General features: G+C 44.1%; 1 protein-coding gene and 1 long non-coding RNA gene across 2 annotated transcripts; one reads left to right on the top strand and one right to left on the bottom strand.

Annotated features, from left to right (window-relative positions):
- Positions 1 to 3,025: 3,025 nt before the first annotated feature.
- LOC117528552 lies at positions 3,026 to 18,924 on the top strand. Its single transcript, XR_004565813.1, has 3 exons — positions 3,026 to 3,264; positions 6,087 to 6,089; positions 18,914 to 18,924. It is a non-coding gene; the product is annotated as an uncharacterized LOC117528552 (long non-coding RNA).
- Positions 3,351 to 4,104, bottom strand: rprml (reprimo-like). The gene has a single exon (XM_034191184.1). The coding sequence runs from the start codon at positions 3,754 to 3,756 to the stop codon at positions 3,421 to 3,423; it is 336 nt and encodes a 111-aa protein (XP_034047075.1). The 5' UTR covers positions 3,757 to 4,104; the 3' UTR covers positions 3,351 to 3,420.
- Positions 18,925 to 20,963: the final 2,039 nt, after the last annotated feature.

Here is a 20,963-nt window from a genome sequence, read left to right as displayed (position 1 = left end):
AAGCTACCTTTACCACTGCTTACACCTGACACTGGGTTGTATTTGGGTATCCAAAAGTTGGGCATCACAAAACCGTTAACGAGAGGTTGGCGTGAGATGGTCTGGAAAGAAAAGTGAGGCTTCCACAGAACAACTCACAACTCATTTTATACAGTTGCTCTCATCCATTAAAAATTTCGTTTTAATGCATTGGGTAATTAATCTTGATCTTTTGACCTCTTCTCAAAACAAACCTTTGTATTAAATTGAAGTAGCTGAAATGTGTTCCTCACCTCACAAGGAAAAAAACTGATCAATGCAGTGGTGATTAATAATTGTTTTCATGTTAATTCCTCTCTGATGTTTGCAGCAACACTAAAAGCAACAAAGAGCTGCTGCAGTTACCATGTCAACATATTCAAAAGCAGCATATTATAGCCATGTGTGATTTACTGTATGTTTTGCCACAAACAGACTGCAGAATTCTTTTCAGCCTCAAGACTTATTTTTCAGATATTCGGTTAGCTGCATATCAGCGTCCGACGTGTGTGGAGGATAAACACAAGTGTCTTTGTAAGGATCCATCAATCCGATGGACAATTGCTGAAATACAACCCCTGGCAAAAATTATGGAATCACCGGCCTCAGAGGATGTTCATTCAGTTGTTTAATTTTGTAGAAAAAAAGCAGATCACAGACATGACACAAAACTAAAGTAATTTCAAATGGCAACTTTCTGGCTTTAAGAAACACTATAAGAAATCAAGAAAAAAGATTGTGGCAGTCAGTAACAGTTACTTTTTTAGACCAAGCAGAGGAAAAAAATATGGAATCACTCAATTCTGAGGAAAAAATTATGGAATCACCCTGTAAATTTTCATCCCCCAAATTAACACTTGCATCAAATCAGATCTGCTCATTGACATTGACCCTGTGCCATGACATTGACCCTATGTGTCTCTTTGCAAGGAATGTTTTTGCAGTTTTTGCTCTATGGCAAGATGCATTATCATCTTGAAAAATGATATCATCCCCAAACATCCTTTCAATTGTCCAAAATATCAACATAAATTTGTGCATTTATTGATGATGTAATGACAGCCATCTCCCCAGTGCCTTTACCTGACATGCAGCCCCATATCATCAATGACTGTGGAAATGTACATGTTCTGTTCAGGCAGTCATCTTTATAAATCTCATTGGAAAGGCACCAAACAAAAGTTCCAGCATCATCACCTTGCCCAATGCAGATTCGAGATTCATCACTGAATATGACTTTCATCCAGTCATCCACAGTCCACAATTGCTTTTCCTTAGCCCATTGTAACCTTGTTTTTTTCTGTTTAGGTGTTAATGATGGCTTTCGTTTAGCTTTTCTGTATGTAAATCCCATTTCCTTTAGGCGGTTTCTTACAGTTCGGTCACAGACGTTGACTCCAGTTTCCTCCCATTCGTTCCTCATTTGTTTTGTTGTACATTTTTTGATTTTTGAGACATATTGCTTTAAGTTTTCTGTCTTGACGCTTTGATGTCTTCCTTGGTCTACCAGTATGTTTGCCTTTAACAACCTTCCCATGTTGTTTGTATTTAGTCCAGAGTTTAGACACAGCTGACTGTGAACAACCAACATCTTTTGCAACATTGCGTGATGATTTACTCTCTTTTAAGAGTTTGATAATCCTCTCCTTTGTTTCAATTTACAGGGTGATTCTATAATTTTTTCCTCAGAATTGAGTGATTCCACATTTTTTTCCTCTGCTTGGTCTAAAAAAGTAACTGTTACTGACTGCCACAATCTTTTTTCTTGATTTCTTATAGTGTTTCTTAAAGCCAGAAAATTGCCATTTGAAATGACTTTAGTTTTGTGTCATGTCTGTGATCTGCTTTTTTTCTACAAAATTAAACAACTGAATGAACATCCTCCGAGGCCGATGATTCCATAATTTTTGCCAGGGGTTGTAATAATGAGAACATTGGCTGCTGCACATCAAAGAAGAGAAGGAACAAAAGAAAAGTGATTTGCGAGGCACATCTGTCATGTATAATTTAACTTTTTGTGGGTTTTCTGTGTGAGGAATTAACACATATGTGCAACAGACTGAAACTGAAAAAGGATGATTTTCTTAGACGTGTGTAATATTTCAGAATGTCCTTTGCCAGCACCGACTTCCATGTTATTCAATTTTCTGATGACTTTTCTCCCCAAAATCTTATTTCTGTTCATTTTATTATTGAAAAAAAAATCTACTTTTGTGGTTCCCCTACATGAGCCCAAGGTGCAAAGGAGGCTTTTGGAGAATAAAGTCATCAGGATGAGCCTGACTGCTTCTTTTTTGCATGCGTTCACTCTGTGGAAGCCACTTGAGCTCAACAGATGTTCTGGCTTTGAAAAACTCACAAGCAATCTCAATTTTACGTTCATTATTTCTTCTGCTATGATAAGGAAATGCCATGTTTTTGCAGAATTCATTTAACATATTAAAAAAAATGTATTTCTGAAGGCAGTGATGGAAAAGAGATTTCATGTGTGGTCTGATCTGACATTAAATTGAGCAATTCTTTGCAGAAGTAGCTAAAAACACTGTAGTTACTCATCAGTAATGATTAATTTTTTAATCTGAAAAGGCAATCACAACATTATAAGAGATGACAAAATGGAGTACGTATTCATTATCATGTTTTAATCTCATGCTGCAATTGCAGATTATTTTTTGATACAAAATAGTTCATGCAGCATTTCAAAAAAGTGCAAAACGGTTCCAAAAATACAGATTAGCTAGCAAGCATGCCAAGTAGGACCAGAACCACTCTATCAAGCTGTGATGGAGTGTTTAAAAAACGACCAAAAATTAATTTATTTATCCAAGTAGACCAAGAAACATAGGTTTGTTTGTGTATATATATATATATATATATATATATATATATATATATATATATATATATATATATATATATATATATATTATATTATATTATAATATATAATATATATATATTATATATATATTGTGTGTGTGTGTGGACAGACTGACAGAGAGAGAGGGAATACCCACATCATAGTACACTGGCAGACGTGGATCTACAGTTAATTATAATCATGCTTTTTTCTTTTAGAAATTGAAAAACATTCATTAGCAATATAAATTTACAAAAAAAATGAGGTAACAGATTGTAAACATGTTTGTCACTCTGTTCAAGTTGGTAATGTTAAAAATTAATTCAAAGATTCAACAAATTGACGCACGTGGTAACGACGCCTGCCTTTTACGCACAAACTTTACTGTTGGGCTACTTTCCTGAAGTCATTATCGGAAGGGAAGGCAAAGTTTTTGCATATCTTCTTTCCTCGGACACACAGAGCGTCTTTGATAACAAACGCAGATGCAGATCCCAGCACCGGATCCCTGATCCGGTTCTCCGCAGCACCATTTCCGTCCTCTAGCTGAGTCCGATCATGACCGTCTCCACGTCCTTAGAGGGTCTCCGGTCTCTCACCAAGAAGTTAATCATGCTTTCCGATTTGATCATCAGGTTGCACCCGAGGAAAAATACACCGAACACGACAGTGAGCGACAGAACGCACAGCACCGCGATTTGCACCACGCGCATGACGAAGAGTTTGCGCTCCTCTTGCAGTAGTACCAGAGATCCTCCGCCGTCGCCGGTCACCACGTCCTCGGTGGCACTGCTGGAATAGTTGGCCAGAGTATCGGCAATGGTTTGACTGCCGTTAAACAGCGCGCCCTGGGTAACGTCAAACAAAGAGACGTTCATGTTTCCGCGAGTGTTGTCAGCCACAGAACTGGATGGCGCGTTGTCTCACCAAAAAAAAAAAAAAAACGGGACTCCAAGCCAAAGTTTTCGACATGTGACTGTTCAGTCAAACATTAAGTGTAAGAAAACTGAGAGTAAAACGCGTTTAGTGTCAAGATCTCAAAGAAAATCGCGTGTTTGGCAGAGTTTCAGTGCGTAAAGTGTGCGGCATCACCGGACGGCACAAAGAGCTGCGCATCAGGTGAAACAAAAAATAAGTTCTTCAACGTGCAGTCCACCTTCTTCTGAGTTTTAACAGCCCTTAAACGTGCTGCCTTCCGGTCTGATAAGAGACAACCACTGTGCGCGTGTGCTCGCCTGCGCACTTTTGTGCCAAGTCTGGTGCGTTTTAAATGATGAGTTCCCAGTGGACCACACCAACGCTCCTCACCAGGGGAGGTGGTCAGGTGGCTTTGGAAAAAAATAAAAATAAAAACAAATCTTTTGAGGAGCTTATCAAGTTTTAAACAGAAAATGCACATATTTACATATTTTAAAACATGCACCCGAGGGGCTTTCATTGACAAATTTCAAAGAAGGAATAAGTGAAGACATTCTGTCATTATTTTACAGTATCTGAATGAATGAAACACTGTTTGTGAATCATAAACAGGCACATTTTTCCACCTTAAAACTGCAATTAGAATGCAGCAGCTGATCTTTAGTTTCACTGAAGACCAATAAGACGTTTTTAAATGGTATTTTGCTGCTGAGGAAACTGTCAGTGTGACACACAGAGCATGAGAGAAAGACAAATATAGACACCAGAGTTATAAGAGATGAATTAATAAAGTATGGTGGAAGATTGGCAAATATTTATCTGAAATATTGGTTCTGCTCCTTGCACTGTAGGTGCCGGGGTTGGCATGAGACAGCGGCTGAAATGAAGCTCTATTTTTATTGGAGTGTTTAATTCCAGTCCATGTTGTCCTTCAGTTACTGTTCATCACCTGATGCCATCCCCAAAGAAATCTTTTGCAATGTTTGGGTTTTGACACTGGTATTTGTACTTTTAAAAAATCATCAGTTTTCCCCTCACAATTTAGCCTATACTTGTATTTTTTTCTAACATCTCCCCCTCATCATTTCCCTCTTTCTGCAAGTAATGCCAACAAGCTGCAGCAGCTTTGGTGGTCACCGGCTTTGGAAATGAAAGAAAATAATTAACAGTCTCATTTTATGTAACTTCAGACAGAAAGAGAGAGAACAAAAAAATCCTTTCTGTAGGGTTGTGTGGACTTCTGACCGCATTCTTTGAATTTAAATGGTAACCACTGCTAAACAACCAGAAAATAGTTTATTTGCTTAATTTGGTAAAAAAAAAAAAAAAAAAAAACATGGAAATTCATCACCCCATTGCTTTCTTTTACTTTCACAGATAAATTCATTTAAAAATCTTTTCTACACTGAAAAAAGAGAAGAGTTGGACCAACTTTTAAAAAAAACGTTACAATTGGTAAAACCTGAATGAATTAAGTTGTTTGAACTTACATTTGTAAGTTAGATCAACTCTAACTTCTCATAATTATGAGAAAAGATCAGTGGTCTAATTTTTTTTTTTATATCCAGTTAATGCAATACGCTTCTGTAGTTTTGTTAGTATTGTCTTAATTAGAAACTGGTCTTTCCCACCATACAGGAGGCTTCGGATGTTTGGATTTCAGGTTTCTTTGGGTTAAGTCATGTCCAGGAGCATGCACTGGTGCCGCACCTTGCCACATCAATGACACCACGGGAACCACCCTGGGCTCTGGATGGCAACCATCCAGGCAGACAAGTGGTCCATCCCCACATCTCTAAAGCAACCACCTATCCGCTGCAATCACAGGAAATGTGGGCATCCCATCAGCCTTCTTCAGCCACTGGGGTCCTCAACACTCAGACACGCTGAAGCTCCCTCACAATGTAAGTGATAATCCTCATCTTAGTCTCTCTAAGTAACCACTCACTTGACACAAAGTCATTCCACTGGTAGCCAAGGATCCTCCAAAAATACCTGGTACCAAAGACATGCAATTATCACCTCAAATCAGCAGTTATCACCAAAGTCTTGCAATAATGCAATTAGACAGGAAGCACCAGGACCCCAAAGACTTGGGCCTTCATTCTTCTGCAAACTTATCAGCATCAATGAACACACCTGTCCATTGATCTCATGAATCCATAAGCTCTTCCCAGACACCTCTCAATCAAAACCCAGAGATATGAATATTATTGCCAAGATAAGTAAATGTCTCTACAAGTTCAATGTTTTCACCACATGAAGAAACACTTCTGATGGCTGAGTTCAGCACGTCATTAAAAGCCTGGATCCAGGACAATAACAAACGGGCCACTCCGATTCCTCCCTCATCTACAAACCAATTAGTAAACCTTTCCTCACCATCAAAAGCACTTACGTTGTTCGCTTTTGCAACCACTCAGTCCACACAAGCACTGAAAAATGCAGGAGCCAAAGCACATTCCAGAGAAACACCAGTTTTTACCGGTAAACTCTTCAGTGTCTTCCTGTGCTCATTATCTTCCACCAAGTCAACCTACTGTCTGACACGCCCACACCTTGTGTGAGGTGGAGTTATATCCACCTTTAAACGAGAAGGGGCGTGGCATTAAGTCGTTTCTTTTCAGTTAAAGCAGTGTTTCACAACAACTGGGCCCTGGCCCAATAGTGTGACTTGTAGCAACATCTAGTCATCTGTAAACAAAAAATCAGATTGAAGTTACTTAAATGAAGCTAATATTGCACAGAATTATTAATATTAATATAACTATAACTATATGAATCTAATCTATGTTTAGAATTTGATGTTTAATTCAATTTGAAACATCAATCAATTTGAGACTCAGATTAGTTTGTTTTTATTGTATTTATTTAGTTCCTGGGCTTCCATCTGTAACAGGGAGCGATTTTTGAATTCCATTAATCCACTTTAGAATTGATTGTTAGAATGGAATAGATTAGCCAAAATAATTGGAGATCTTTTTTTTTTTTTTTTAATGGATCTCTACTCACTACAAGTGTGAACAGGTGGGAAGTAAAGTAGAAAAGATTCAGAATCCCTGAGCTAAAGCAACAGGCACAGAAACAAACAGGTCTTAATTTAAAGACCTAAAATGGGGTCTTTATTGTTGTGAAAGTGTAGGTACACGGACCCACAACAGGGAGCGTTAATGAACGGACAATGGATAAGCCAAAAGTAACAATTTAATGTTGCAAATTGTGCACAACGGAATACAGACAACAATCACTTTGGAACTACAGTCAATTACACGTTGGGTGACGTGTGGGCAGGCTTGAGGATAGGAGACGCCCGTCCAGAACCGAGCCGGATCCCACACGGCCCTCACCGCCAACGGATCTGAAGAACACCGGAGCCGCCAAGTCCTGGGTCCCCAGGTGGTCACCGTCTCCCGCTGTCAGACCTGGTACTGCTGGCAGAGAACAGAAACAGCACAGGTGAGTGTGAGTATGCACACTCAGTAATCCCACAGTCTGTGTTCTTTTGGGAGGGAGCACCTCCACCTCCAGTCACACACTCGTGAAGCTCCTGTCTAACCACTTACTCTGGATGGCATTACCCTGACCTCTAGTAATACTGTGAGAAATCTTGGAGTCATTTTTGATCAGGATATGTCATTCAAAGCGCATATTAAACAAATATGTAGGACTGCTTTTTTGCATTTACGCAATATCTCTAAAATCAGAAAGGTCTTGTCTCAGAGTGATGCTGAAAAACTAATTCATGCATTTATTTCCTCTAGGCTGGACTATTGTAATTCATTATTATCAGGTTGTCCTAAAAGTTCCCTAAAAAGCCTTCAGTTAATTCAAAATGCTGCAGCTAGAGTACTGACGGGGACTAGAAGGAGAGAGCATATCTCACCCATATTGGCCTCTCTTCATTGGCTTCCTGTTAATTCTAGAATAGAATTTAAAATTCTTCTTCTTACTTATAAGGTTTTGAATAATCAGGTCCCATCTTATCTTAGGGACCTCATAGTACCATATCACCCCAATAGAGCGCTTCGCTCTCAGACTGCAGGCTTACTTGTAGTTCCTAGGGTTTGTAAGAGTAGAATGGGAGGCAGAGCCTTCAGCTTTCAGGCTCCTCTCCTGTGGAACCAGCTCCCAATTCAGATCAGGGAGACAGACACCCTCTCTACTTTTAAGATTAGGCTTAAAACTTTCCTTTTTGCTAAAGCTTAAGTTAGGGCTGGATCAGGTGACCCTGAACCATCCCTTAGTTATGCTGCTATAGACGTAGACTGCTGGGGGGTTCCCATGATGCACTGTTTCTTTCTCTTTTTGCTCTGTATGCACCACTCTGCATTTAATCATTAGTGATCGATCTCTGCTCCCCTCCACAGCATGTCTTTTTCCTGGTTCTCTCCCTCAGCCCCAACCAGTCCAGCAGAAGACTGCCCCTCCCTGAGCCTGGTTCTGCTGGAGGTTTCTTCCTGTTAAAAGGGAGTTTTTCCTTCCCACTGTAGCCAAGTGCTTGCTCACAGGGGGTCGTTTTGACCGTTGGGGTTTTACATAATTATTGTATGGCCTTGCCTTACAATATAAAGTGCCTTGGGGCAACTGTTTGTTGTGATTTGGCGCTATATAAAAAAATTGATTGATTGATTGATTGATTATCTGGTTGGGGTGTGAAGCGAAGCCGTCGCTGATCACACCAAACGCCAATCCCACAGATAAGGCAACACCACAGGAAAACGGCTGCAAAGAAGTTCAGACTATTACTCAATGTTTTGAGTCAGCAGAGAAAATTACCTCCAAGGTAGCTGATTTCTCGGCGAGGAGGTGGAGTTGCAGTCCGGCCTTTATGGTGATGGTGATGAGTTGAATGAGTGACAGCTGGTGCTGATGAAGAGTGACAGCTGTCACTCCCAGTGGCTCCGGCGCCCTCTCGTGCTTGAAGCCCGCACTCCAAGCAGGGCGCCATCTGGTGGTGGTGGGCCAGCAGTACCTCCTCTTCAGCGGCCCACACAACAGGACCCCCCCCCAACGGGCGCCTCCTGGCGCCCGACCAGGCTTGTCCGGGTACCGCCGGTAGAAGTCGGCCAGGAGGGCCGGGTCCAGGATGAAGCTCCTCTTCACCCAGGAGCGTTCTTCGGGTCCATACCCCTCCCAGTCCACCAAATACTGGAACCCCCGGCCCTTCTGACGGACGTCCAGGAGCCGGCGCACGGTCCAAGCCGGCTCCCCGTCGATGATCCGGGCAGGAGGCGGCGCCGGTCCGGAGGTACAGAGGGGTGAAATAGGGTGAGGTTTGATGCGTGACACATGGAAAACCGGGTGGATCCGCAGCAAAGCTGGCAGCTTCAGCTTCACAGCGGCTGGACTGAGGATCTTGAGTATGGTGAATGGTCCAATGTATCTGTCCTTTAATTTCTGGGATTCCACTTGCAGGGGAATGTCTTTCATGGAAAGCCAAACCTCCTGCCCAGGCTGATACGTAGGGGCCGGGGCACGCCGGCGGTCTGCATGGTTCTTGGCCCTTGCCGGGCTTTGAGCAGGGCAGAGCGGGCGGTACGCCACACCCGACGGCACCTTCTCAGATGGGCCTGGACCGAGGGCACCCCGACCTCTCCCTCCACTAGCGGAAACAATGGGGGCTGGTACCCCAAACACACCTCAAACGGGGAGAGGCCGGTAGCAGACGATACTTGGCTATTATGAGCGTACTCGATCCAGGCCAGATGGTTGCTCCAGGCCGTTGGGTGCACGGAGGTCAGGCAGCAGAGGGCCTGCTCCAATTCCTGGTTCGCCCGCTCTGCCTGTCCGTTCGTCTGAGGATGGTACCCGGACGAGAGACTCACGGTGGCCCCCAGTTCCCTGCAGAAACTCCTCCAGACCTGAGAGGAGAACTGAGGACCACGGTCCGAGACAATATCTGATGGAATCCCATGCAGACGCACGACATGGTGGACCAGGAGGTCTGCAGTCTCCTGGGCCATCGGGAGCTTCGGGAGGGCCACGAAGTGGGCCGCCTTGGAGAACCGGTCCACTATCGTGAGGATGGTTGTCATGCCCTGGGACGGTGGGAGGCCCGTGACAAAGTCCAGGCTGATGTGAGACCAGGCGCGATGAGGCACGGGCAGAGGCTGGAGGAGGCCTTGGGCCTTGTGGTGGTCGGCTTTGCCCCTGGCACAGGTGGTACAGGCCTGGACATACTCCCGGACGTCAGCTTCCATAGACGCCCACCAGAAGTGCTGCCGGACCACTGCCACGGTCCTTCACACCCCTGCATGACAGCAAAGCTTGGAACTGTGACAGAAGTCTAGGACCGCAGCCCTGGCCTCTGGTGGGACGTACAATTTGTCCTTCGGACCTGTCCCCGGGTCCGGGCTCCGTGTCAGGGCCTCCCAGATGGTCTTCTCCACGTCCCAGGTGAGGGTGGCCATGACAGTGGACTCGGGGATGATGGTCTCCGTCGGGTCTGACAGCTCGGTCTTGACCTCCTCTTCATGCACCCGGGACAGGGCGTCAGATTGTTGGTTTTTCGTCCCGGGGCGGTAGGTGATCCGAAAGTCAAAACGCCCGAAGAACAGTGACCAGCGGGCTTGCCTGGGGTTCAGACGCTTCGCGGTCCGAATGTACTCCAGGTTCCGATGGTCCGTGAAAACCGTAAATGGTACCGATGCTCCCTCCAACAGGTGTCTCCACTCCTCAAGAGCCTCCTTCACCGCAAGAAGTTCCCGATTGCCGACGTCATAGTTCCTTTCAGCCGGGGTCAACCTGTGGGAAAAGTAGGCACATGGATGGAGAACCTTGTCGGACTCCCCGCTCTGGGATAGCACGGCTCCTTTCCCTGAGTCAGAGGCGTCCACTTCAACTACAAACTGGCGATTGGGATTGGGCTGCACCAGAACCGGTGCAGTCGAGAACTGGTGTTTCAACTCCCTAAACGCGGCTTTGCACCGATCCGACCAGGTGAAGGGGACTTTTGTGGAGGTCAGGGCTGTCAGGGGGCTAACTACCTGACTGTAGCCCTTGATGAACCTCCAGTAGAAATTTGCAAAACCGAGGAACTGTTGCAGTTTCCTACGGTTTGTTGGTTGGGGCCAATCTCTCAACGCCGCAACCTTGGCCGGATCAGGGGCGACGGAGTTGGAGGAGATTATGAATCCCAGGAAGGACAAAGAAGTGCGGTGGAACTCGCACTTCTCGCCCTTCACAAACAGCCGGTTCTCCAACAACCGCTGTAGGACCTGACGTACATGCTTGACATGGGTCTCAGGAGCCGGAGAAAAGATGAGTATATCGTCTAGATATACGAAGACAAACCGATGCAGGAAGTCCCGCAAGACGTCATTAACCAACGCTTGGAACGTCGCGGGCGCATTGGTGAGGCCGAACGGCATGACCAGGTACTCAAAGTGACCTAACGGGGTGTTAAATGCCGTCTTCCACTCGTCTCCCTCCCGGATCCGAACCAGGTGATAAGCATTCCTAAGATCCAATTTCGTGAAAATTTGGGCTCCATGCAAGGGCGTGAACACTGAATCCAACAGAGGTAACGGGTATCGGTTGCGAACCGTGATCTCGTTCAGCCCTCTGTAATCAATGTATGGACGGAGTCCGCCGTCCTTCTTGCCCACATAAAAGAAACCAGCACCCATCGGGGAGGTGGAGTTCCGGATCAACCCGGCAGCTAACGAGTCCCGGATGTAGGTCTCCATTGATTCACGTTCCGGACGTGAGAGGTTGTACAGCCTGCTGGACGGGTACTCAGCGCCCGGTATCAAATCAATGGCACAATTGTACAGACGGTGTGGGGGCAGCGTGAGTGCCAGATCCTTGCTGAAGACATCAGCAAGGTCATGGTACTTGGCTGGCACCGCCGCCAGATTGGGGGGGACTAAAACCTCCTCCTTAGCTGTCACACCGGGTGGAAACGAGGATCCTAAACACTCCCGGTGGCAGGTTTCGCTCCACTGAACCACAACCCCAGACGGCCAATCAATCCGGGGATTGTGTTTTAACACCCATGGAAAACCCAAAATCACTCGGGAGGTAGAAGGTGTTACATAAAACACAGTCTCCTCCCTGTGATTCCCAGATACAACCAAAGTCACGGGCTGTGTCTGGTGTGTGATTAGTGGAAGAAGGGTGCCATCTAGTGCCCGCACCGACAATGGTGACGGTAAGGCCACTAGAGGGAGCCCAACCTCCTTTGCCCATCTGCTATCCAGCAGATTCCCCTCCGACCCCGTGTCCACCAGTGCTGGGGCGTGAAGGGTTAGATCCCCACTCAGGATCGTGACTGGGATACGTGCAGATTTTCGGGGTCTCCCCGCGTGGGTATTGTGACCCACCCTTAGCCCAGTCTCTAAGGACGAGTGCTGCTGTTTTGACCGTTTGGGGCATTCTCTCTGTGTGTGCTCGGTTGAGCTGCAGAGAAAACACTCTCCACGGATCAGCCTCCTTTGTCTCTGATCTGATCGCTTTTTGGCCCTGCTCGTTTCCATAGCAACATCAGCAGGGGGAGCTGTCGTCACGTGGAGTGCCCTGGCTGTGGAGCGTGGGGAAGTCGGCTCCCTTTCGGACCCGGGAGGAAGAGGGACGGCTTGTGCCTCACCACGCCCTTCGTCTCGCTCCCGTCGGTGTTCTGTTAATCGGTTGTCTAACCATATAACCAGGTCGATAAGCCCGTCTAAATCCCGTGGCTCGTCCTTCGCCACCAGGTGCTCCTTAAGGACCAGGGACAGTCCGTTTACAAAGGCAGCGCGGAGCACAACAGCATTCCAGCTGGCTCGCGATGCGGAAGTCAACTGCATACTTCGCTGTGCTCCGACACCCCTGTCTTATCGACAGCAGCACGGTTGAAGCGGTCTCGCCTCTATGAGGGTGGTCGAACACCTGTCGGAACTCCCTCACAAACTCAGTATAAATCGTTAGGAGCCGTGAATTCTGCTCCCAGAGCGCCGTAGCCCAGGCGCGTGCCTCTCCTCGAAGCAAATTTATAACGTAAGCCACCCGGCTAGCGTCTGACACGTACATGACGGGACGCTGTGAAAAGACGAGCGAGCACTGCATCAAGAAGTCCGCGCACGTCTCCACACAGCCTCCGTACGGCTCCGGAGGGCTTATGTATGCTTCAGGGGAAGGTGGGGGGGTTCATTGAACGACCAGTGGAATGTCTGTCTCTGGCATTCGGTCAGCAGGAGGAGGTGCTGCAGCAGTGCCCTGAGCATGCGCTTCCACCTGGGTGGTGAGAGCCTCCATCCTTTGATTGAGAACAGTGCTCTGCTCGGTAACTAAGTCCAACCGAGCAGTAAAAGCGGTTAAGATGTGCTGCAGCTCACCTAACACGCCTCCTGCTGGCGCCTGTGTACCTTGCTTTTCCATTGGCTGTTCAAGCGATGGTTGACGCCCCTCGGGATCCATGACGCTGGCCGAGAAATCCTGTTGTGAAAGTGTAGGTACACGGACCCACAACAGGGGGCGTTAATGAACGGACAATGGATAAGCCAAAAGTAACAATTTAATGTTGTAAATTGTGCACAACGGAATACAGACAACAATCACTGCAACTACAGTCAATTACACATTGGGTGATGTGTGGGCAGGCTTGAGGATAGGAGACGCCCGTCCAGAACCGAGCCAGATCCCACACGGCCCTCACCGCCAACGGATCTGAAGAACACCAGAGCCGCCAAGTCCTGGGTCCCCAGGTGGTCACCGTCTCCCGCTGTCAGACCTGGTACTGCTGGCAGAGAACAGAAACAGCACAGGTGAGTGTGAGTATGCACACTCAGTAATCCCATAGTCTGTGTTCTTTTGGGAGGGAGCACCTCCACCTCCAGTCACACACTCGTGTAGCTCCTGTCTAACCACTTATCTGGTTGGGGTGTGAAGCGAAGCCGTCGCTGATCACACCAAACGCCAATCCCACAGATAAGGCAACACCACAGGAAAATGGCTGCAAAGAAGTTCAGACTATTACTCAATGTTTTGAGTCAGCAGAGAAAATTACCTCCAAGGTAGCTGATTTCTCGGTGAGGAGGTGGAGTTGCAGTCCGGCCTTTATGGTGATGGTGATGAGTTGAATGAGTGACAGCTGGTGCTGATGAAGAGTGACAGCTGTCACTCCCAGTGGCTCCGGCGCCCTCTCGTGCTTGAAGCCCGCACTCCAAGCAGGGCGCCATCTGGTGGTGGTGGGCCAGCAGTACCTCCTCTTCAGCGGCCCACACAACATTTATTTATTTATTTGTGATATTTCATGCTTTCTGTTATTTTAGCAACAGGCATTAATATGTATTTTTTCAGACACCAGATGTCAAATATTACCGTCTTCAAAATGTTTTGAATATGAGCCCATTAATAACATTAGAATTTAGTTTAATCAGTTAAGTTTGATCAAATTACAGTTTAGTTTCAAGTCAATTTACAATCTCAAGTTCAATGTACTGAAAATAACATGTTTAATGAGAAATAAATAGTATCTCATCTTGCTGTGTTTTTTATGTAGGAATTTTCAGTCATGTTATAGTGTTTCTTTCTAATAATTTTTTCTTTATCATTTTATTCTGTAATTTCCTTTGAACTATTGACATGAAACCTGGTTTTTCACAAAAATGAAACAAGCATTTAAAATGTTGAATTTAATTGATAAAGTTAAGGTAACCTTTTCCACATAACATTGTCAGTTAAGTGCAAACAATATTGTAGTTGAAATTAATTAAATTATTACTTTATTTAAACTTTATTTATATAATTATATTATTATTACTACACATTATTACTATTAATATTGTTTTGTACATAATTGACAAAGTTTTGTGGAAAAAGTTACCTTAACTTTATCAATTAATTTCTACATTTTATTTCTTAGAGTATACTCCTACATTGATAAATGGCAAATAAATTCTCTTAATCTTTAATGTTTTAATTATTTCCTCATGCTAACCTGTAGTAAAAGCTGTCATGAATGTTTGGACTACTGGCTCCTTGACACTCGTGCTGTTACTATTCCACGTCCGCCATTGTTGGTCATTGTTTAATAATTCAATTCATGTTTTTTTATGTAGAGTGAAGTCACCCCAAGGTGCTTCACAAGGTTAAGGTTTAACTTTACCAACTCTGAGTAAACTTGCACAACAAATGTGGATGTTTGTTGGTTAAGCTAATAGCTAGCTTAAACTTGAAGCTCATTTTATGTTGTACCTGTGTTATTCATAGTGCTAGGTTGTGGTTTTATTGTGTTTACTATGCTTCATGCTCAATATGTTATTAATAAACTTTGTAAAACTGACGTGGAAGGCAAGCTACATGCACGACATCAATGCTAAACAAAATAGCCGATACTAACTTCAACATATTTCCATCAGCCAGTGTTATAGAACTGTAGACATAAATAAATCAAGCTAGTCATATTTTTCAGACATCAGACATATTTTCTAGTGTATAAGTTGCAGTTTTTTTACTAGTTTGGAAGGTCTGACAACTTATACACCAGTGTGACTTAAATCCTGAAAAATCACACATTCCTTATTAATAATAACATTTAGAATGTTTATCGATAAAGGATTTTTCCCAGGAATCAAAATACTAAACAAGATAAACTCTAATAATAATTTTAAAAATGCCAATAATAAAAAGTATGACAACACTGCACAAAAATCCCAAATTAAAGAACTAATACAGAAAACAAATGCAACTTACTTACAGTATACTCCAGTGCAAATTATATGTTGGTGTTTACTCTTCAAGAGGCATTTTTAACAGGTATGACTCATACTCCACAAAACACAGTAATTAATTAATTTGCTATTTTGAGCATGCTGTGAATTTTTAATTACTGGTAATGCTGTCCCATTCATTATCATTCATTCCATCCTCAAGTCATTTTTCAAAACAGGATTACTCACAAATGAAGCAATTAAAAATGTGAATAAGTAGAGCAGTCAGAGGCTTGATTGCTAATTATGTTTTATATAACTGGGTTTATGACAAGTGAATTTATCCTATATGGCATGAAAACCTCAACAACATTTTCAGCCTTTAAATTTTAGAATAAATAAAACAAATAAGGAAACAACAGATACAAAGTCAATCAAAAAATGCACCATTAAAATAGCTTGAAGACTATTAATATCCTTGCATTTTTTTTCATCATAAACTAAAGAATCTGTTGCTGATGTAATACTCAGCTTTACACCGTGTAATGCCGCTGACACTCCAGCTGCAGGTGGAAATAGATTTCCAACTTGTTATTGTTGTAACGGCCTTATAGAAAGATTTATTAATATGAGGATGCGTATAGACAAGAATGCAAGGGCCCTACTTGTTCCTAAGCAACAGTAGACCTGTGAGCCCAGTGACAGATGGTTGGTGAAGTTATTTTGGTTTAGAGAAGAAAAGGGAGGGAGTGATGAGGTGCCTGGACAGCGGAGAGGGGGAAATGTTTCCACTTAACACAAGGGAATTGGCAGCCATAGCAACAAAAAGGAAGTGAAGACATCCCCAGCGAGAAGGGTGATGGTGTTTGACCCCACCCAACCCCCCGCTTCCCTACATGACTGGTCCTGACACAACCTCCGCCCCCAACCCCAACAACCCCACCACCATCAAAAGCAAAACACGTTCCTCACAACTTGCCATTGATTCTAATAAACTCCTATGATCAAAGCACATAGTCGTCCCGTGGAAGGCGACGTGAGCGCAATTAAACACGAGTGATGAAACGTGCATCGAAAAGCAGCTTCTGAAAGGTGGGCGAATGCCTCGAGATACAGGCAGAAAATGATAAGAGGTCATGTTTTGGTCACCTCTGGGACCTCCAGTCATACTGAGGGAAATCTAGTCATTAATTACACTCTGATACAGGTCGCAGGGATTCAAAGCGGTGCCCCGCATCAACCCCACGCCAAGCAGCCGTTAATCGTCAGAGCTATTTTTAAGCATGTAACGAGTTTACTGCCTTGAGTTGCAGTGTTTATGCTTGTGTCGTGCCGGCAGCCGCTCTCTCTGATTGGCAAGCTTAGATTTGTCCGTTTACAAATTTAGAGATAGTGTAGATATTTCTTTCTCTCCAGCACTTGCGTTAACCCTTTGTTAGTATCTTAACTCCATCCATCCCTTTTGCACCATTTGTCAGGTCACCGTGTCAGCAGGATAAGTCAGGTAGTCCACATCCGCTAAGGCATTCCCAGCCAAGAGGGATCCCTCGAGCAAGTTCTGGATAAACCCTCATCATGGGGTCTAACGTGCCTGAAAATCATCCAGAGTGAAGCATTCTGGAGGCATCATCCTGCTGATGCTGGAAGAGTCACCACCTTACTGTGGTGGAGGGGTTTGTATGCCCCCAAGAATGTGTGTTGCCGAGGGTTTCATTCCTTGGTTGGGTCTCCCACATTACATTCAGTCAGCTAACAGGCGAGATCAGTGGTGAAGACCCTTATGACTCAGCTGACAATAAATATAGTTCCTTCACCCGCTGTGGAGCAAAGTAAGTCATCGCTGCAGGATTCAGGGGCACGAGAGAGAGAGCACTTACTTTGCACCGTACGTCATATAGTAGCGTGCAAAAGAAGCCACCAGCTTTTACTTCCTGTTGAATGAGTCTGATCCTGTCTTTTTACTCACCCGATTAGTTTGTCAAATTTCCATTCCACCTTTAAAGTGTCATTAAAGAACATGTTTGTTCATCTTTTTCCTGTAAAATGTGGTTTGCTGCTAATTGTCTGCTTTTCATGTTGGGCTCAAAAACAGACAATTAGAGTTTTGCAAGTGGCATTTTACAAATAGGTTTAAAAAACATTTTTAAAAAAACATAGCAAATTGTTGATTTTAAATTGGTGCAGCTCAAGTCCATTGAGTGCATAGTTTATAAAAAGCCCCCATAGAATCCCTTTAAATTAAGGCCCTCAGAAATGTTAATCAATTGTTTTGACCCATGATGTTGGATGCTGATCTCTTATCACAGATCCTGATGTTTGATCCAGATCACTGACATTTTAATCTTGACCTTTGATTCTCATTGCTAACCGTGGGTAAGACCCACCCCTTGATCTGCATTAGCTATGTCTGATCATGACACTAACCTTTGATCCTAATCACTGATCTCTGAGCCTGATCATTGAGCTTTGGCGCTGATTAATAATTTTTGATCAGATCAGGATCAAGTCATAGATCCTGATTCCTTTGATCCTAACCAATAAGCTTTAATCTTAGTTGCTGTTTGCCTAAGGTTATGATTTTTTAAAAATCATTTGTCTGTTTGTATGTCTAGCCAGTTTTGATCCTGCACATCTGACCTCAGAAAGCAGATTCAATAGATGGATCCCGACCTTTGATCCTCAACGCTGAACTATTCAGAAATCCTAACTATAGATTTAAAGGAATCTGTATCAAAGACAGGATCAGTGTCAAAGGATTCAAGATAAAAGATCCTGGTTTCTTTTCCCCTGAAGTGAATGTGGAATGTCAGACTTTCCATCGACTCTTGACCACTGACACGTAAACGCAGCTAGGGGTCGGGTGTGAAGAAACAGTCGGGCGGGGCCCCTAAACGTGCTGAAAACTTAGCAGTCACCTCACGTAGAGGATTCATATTCCAACAGATAATGTTTGCCATTATGGCTCTGGCCTCATCACTCCCTGCAGCACGCACCTAAACGTGCACAGTGAGGTTTGAAGCGTGACAACATAATTCTCCCTGAAAAAGAAAACAGGCTGCATCACAAGACACATTCGGATCAGGCAGGAAAGCAGCCACATGGCAACAGCACTGACAGGAAGCGTGAAAAGCAACTATCAGCTGACAGATCACATGACCAGCGTGTGCTGGACATGTGTAAAGTTGTGTGAGGTACTCACCTGATCACAGAGCCTCAACTTGAGATGTACAGCAAAACGTAGTTTGAACTTGCCTTATCCGGGTCTGGATCATGCTGGCAGTAGACCAAGCAGCTCAACCCACAGTCAGCCAAGTCCTGTAACTCTTCCCGGGGCATCCTGAGGTGTTCTCAAGCCAGCTGGGAAATATATATTCCGCCAGCATCTCCTGGGTCTTCCTCCCAGTTGGACATGCTTGGAAGATGACTAGGGAGCATCTCCACCAAATGCCCAAACCTCCTCAGTTGGCTCCTTCCAATCAATGTGAAGAAGCAGTGGCTCTACTCTGAATCCCAACCAGATAGTGGAGCTGCCCACCCTGTGCTGGAGTGTAAGCCCAGATACCCAATGGAGGAATCTAATTTCTGCCGCTTGTATCTGCAACCTTATTCCTTGGATCAATACCCAAAGTTCATGACCGTAGGTGATGATAGGAGTGTAAATCAACAGGTATATTGAGAGTCTCACCTTCTGGCTCAGCTCTTTCTTCACCACTCTGGTCCAGTACAGCATCCGTGAAACATCAGACGCCGCACCAGCCCGTCTATCGATCTCATTCTCCAACTTACCCTCACTCGTTAACAAGACCCTGAGATATTTAAACCCCTCCACTTGGGGCAGTAATATACTGTAGTATGACTCATCCAAATGTGGAAACAACACAACAGTAATGTGGTGTATTTTCCTGACAATGATCCAGCACACAGAGGCATCAATGCTGAGGAAAGGACCAAAAGAATGGCTACATATCATCTACATACCTTCCTTTTCTCTCAAAAATTCTTGAAAGGGTAGTTGTAAAACAGCTAACTGATCATCTGCAGAGGAATGGTCTATTTGAAGAGTTTCATTCAGGTTTTAGAATTCATCATAGTACAGAAACAGCATTAGTGAAGGTTACAAATGATCTTCTTATGGCCTCGGACAGTGAACTCATCTCTGTGCTTGTTCTGTTAGACCTCAGTGCTGCTTTTGATACTGTTGACCATAAATTTTATTACAGAGATTAGAGCATGCCATAGGTATTAAAGGCACTGCGCTGCGGTGGTTTGAATCATATTTGTCTAATAGATTACAATTTGTTCATGTAAATGGGGAATCTTCTTCACAGACTAAAGTTAATTATGGAGTTCCACAAGGTTCTGTGCTAGGACCAATTTTATTCACTTTATACATGCTTCCCTTAGGCAGTATTATTAGACGGTATTGCTTAAATTTTCATTGTTACGCAGATGATACCCAGCTTTATCTATCCATGAAGCCAGAGGACACACACCAATTAGCTAAACTGCAGGATTGTCTTACATACATAAAGACATGGATGACCTCTAATTTCCTGCTTTTAAACTCAGATAAAACTGAAGTTATTGTACTTGGCCCCACAAATCTTAGAAACATGGTGTCTAACCAGATCCTTACTCTGGATGGCATTACCCTGACCTCTAGTAATACTGTGAGAAATCTTGGAGTCATTTTTGATCAGGATATGTCATTCAAAGCGCATATTAAACAAATATGTAGGACTGCTTTTTTGCATTTACGCAATATCTCTAAAATCAGAAAGGTCTTGTCTCAGAGTGATGCTGAAAAACTAATTCATGCATTTATTTCCTCTAGGCTGGACTATTGTAATTCATTATTATCAGGTTGTCCTAAAAGTTCCCTAAAAAGCCTTCAGTTAATTCAAAATGCTGCAGCTAGAGTACTGACGGGGACTAGAAGGAGAGAGCATATCTCACCCATATTGGCCTCTCTTCATTGGCTTCCTGTTAATTCTAGAATAGAATTTAAAATTCTTCTTCTTACTTATAAGGTTTTGAATAATCAGGTCCCATCTTATCTTAGGGACCTCGTAGTACCATATCACCCCAATAGAGCGCTTCGCTCTCAGACTGCAGGCTTACTTGTAGTTCCTAGGGTTTGTAAGAGTAGAATGGGAGGCAGAGCCTTCAGCTTTCAGGCTCCTCTCCTGTGGAACCAGCTCCCAAGTCAGATCAGGGAGACAGACACCCTCTCTACTTTTAAGATTAGGCTTAAAACTTTCCTTTTTGCTAAAGCTTATAGTTAGGGCTGGATCAGGTGACCCTGAACCATCCCTTAGTTATGCTGCTATAGACGTAGACTGCTGGGGGGTTCCCATGATGCACTGTTTCTTTCTCTTTTTGCTCTGTATGCACCACTCTGCATTTAATCATTAGTGATCGATCTCTGCTCCCCTCCACAGCATGTCTTTTTCCTGGTTCTCTCCCTCAGCCCCAACCAGTCCCAGCAGAAGACTGCCCCTCCCTGAGCCTGGTTCTGCTGGAGGTTTCTTCCTGTT

Source organism: Thalassophryne amazonica, chromosome 16 (assembly GCF_902500255.1).
Source record: "Thalassophryne amazonica chromosome 16, fThaAma1.1, whole genome shotgun sequence".
Lineage (NCBI taxonomy): Eukaryota > Metazoa > Chordata > Actinopteri > Batrachoidiformes > Batrachoididae > Thalassophryne > Thalassophryne amazonica.
The sequence above is the reverse complement of the archived record's forward strand: the minus strand, read 5'-3'. Positions and strand labels throughout refer to the sequence as shown.

What these genes read in the sequence shown, in the direction of transcription:
- rprml (XM_034191184.1), bottom strand. Translation starts at nt 3,756, where the DNA reads ATGAACGTCTCTTTGTTTGACGTTACCCAGGGCGCGCTGTTTAACGGC.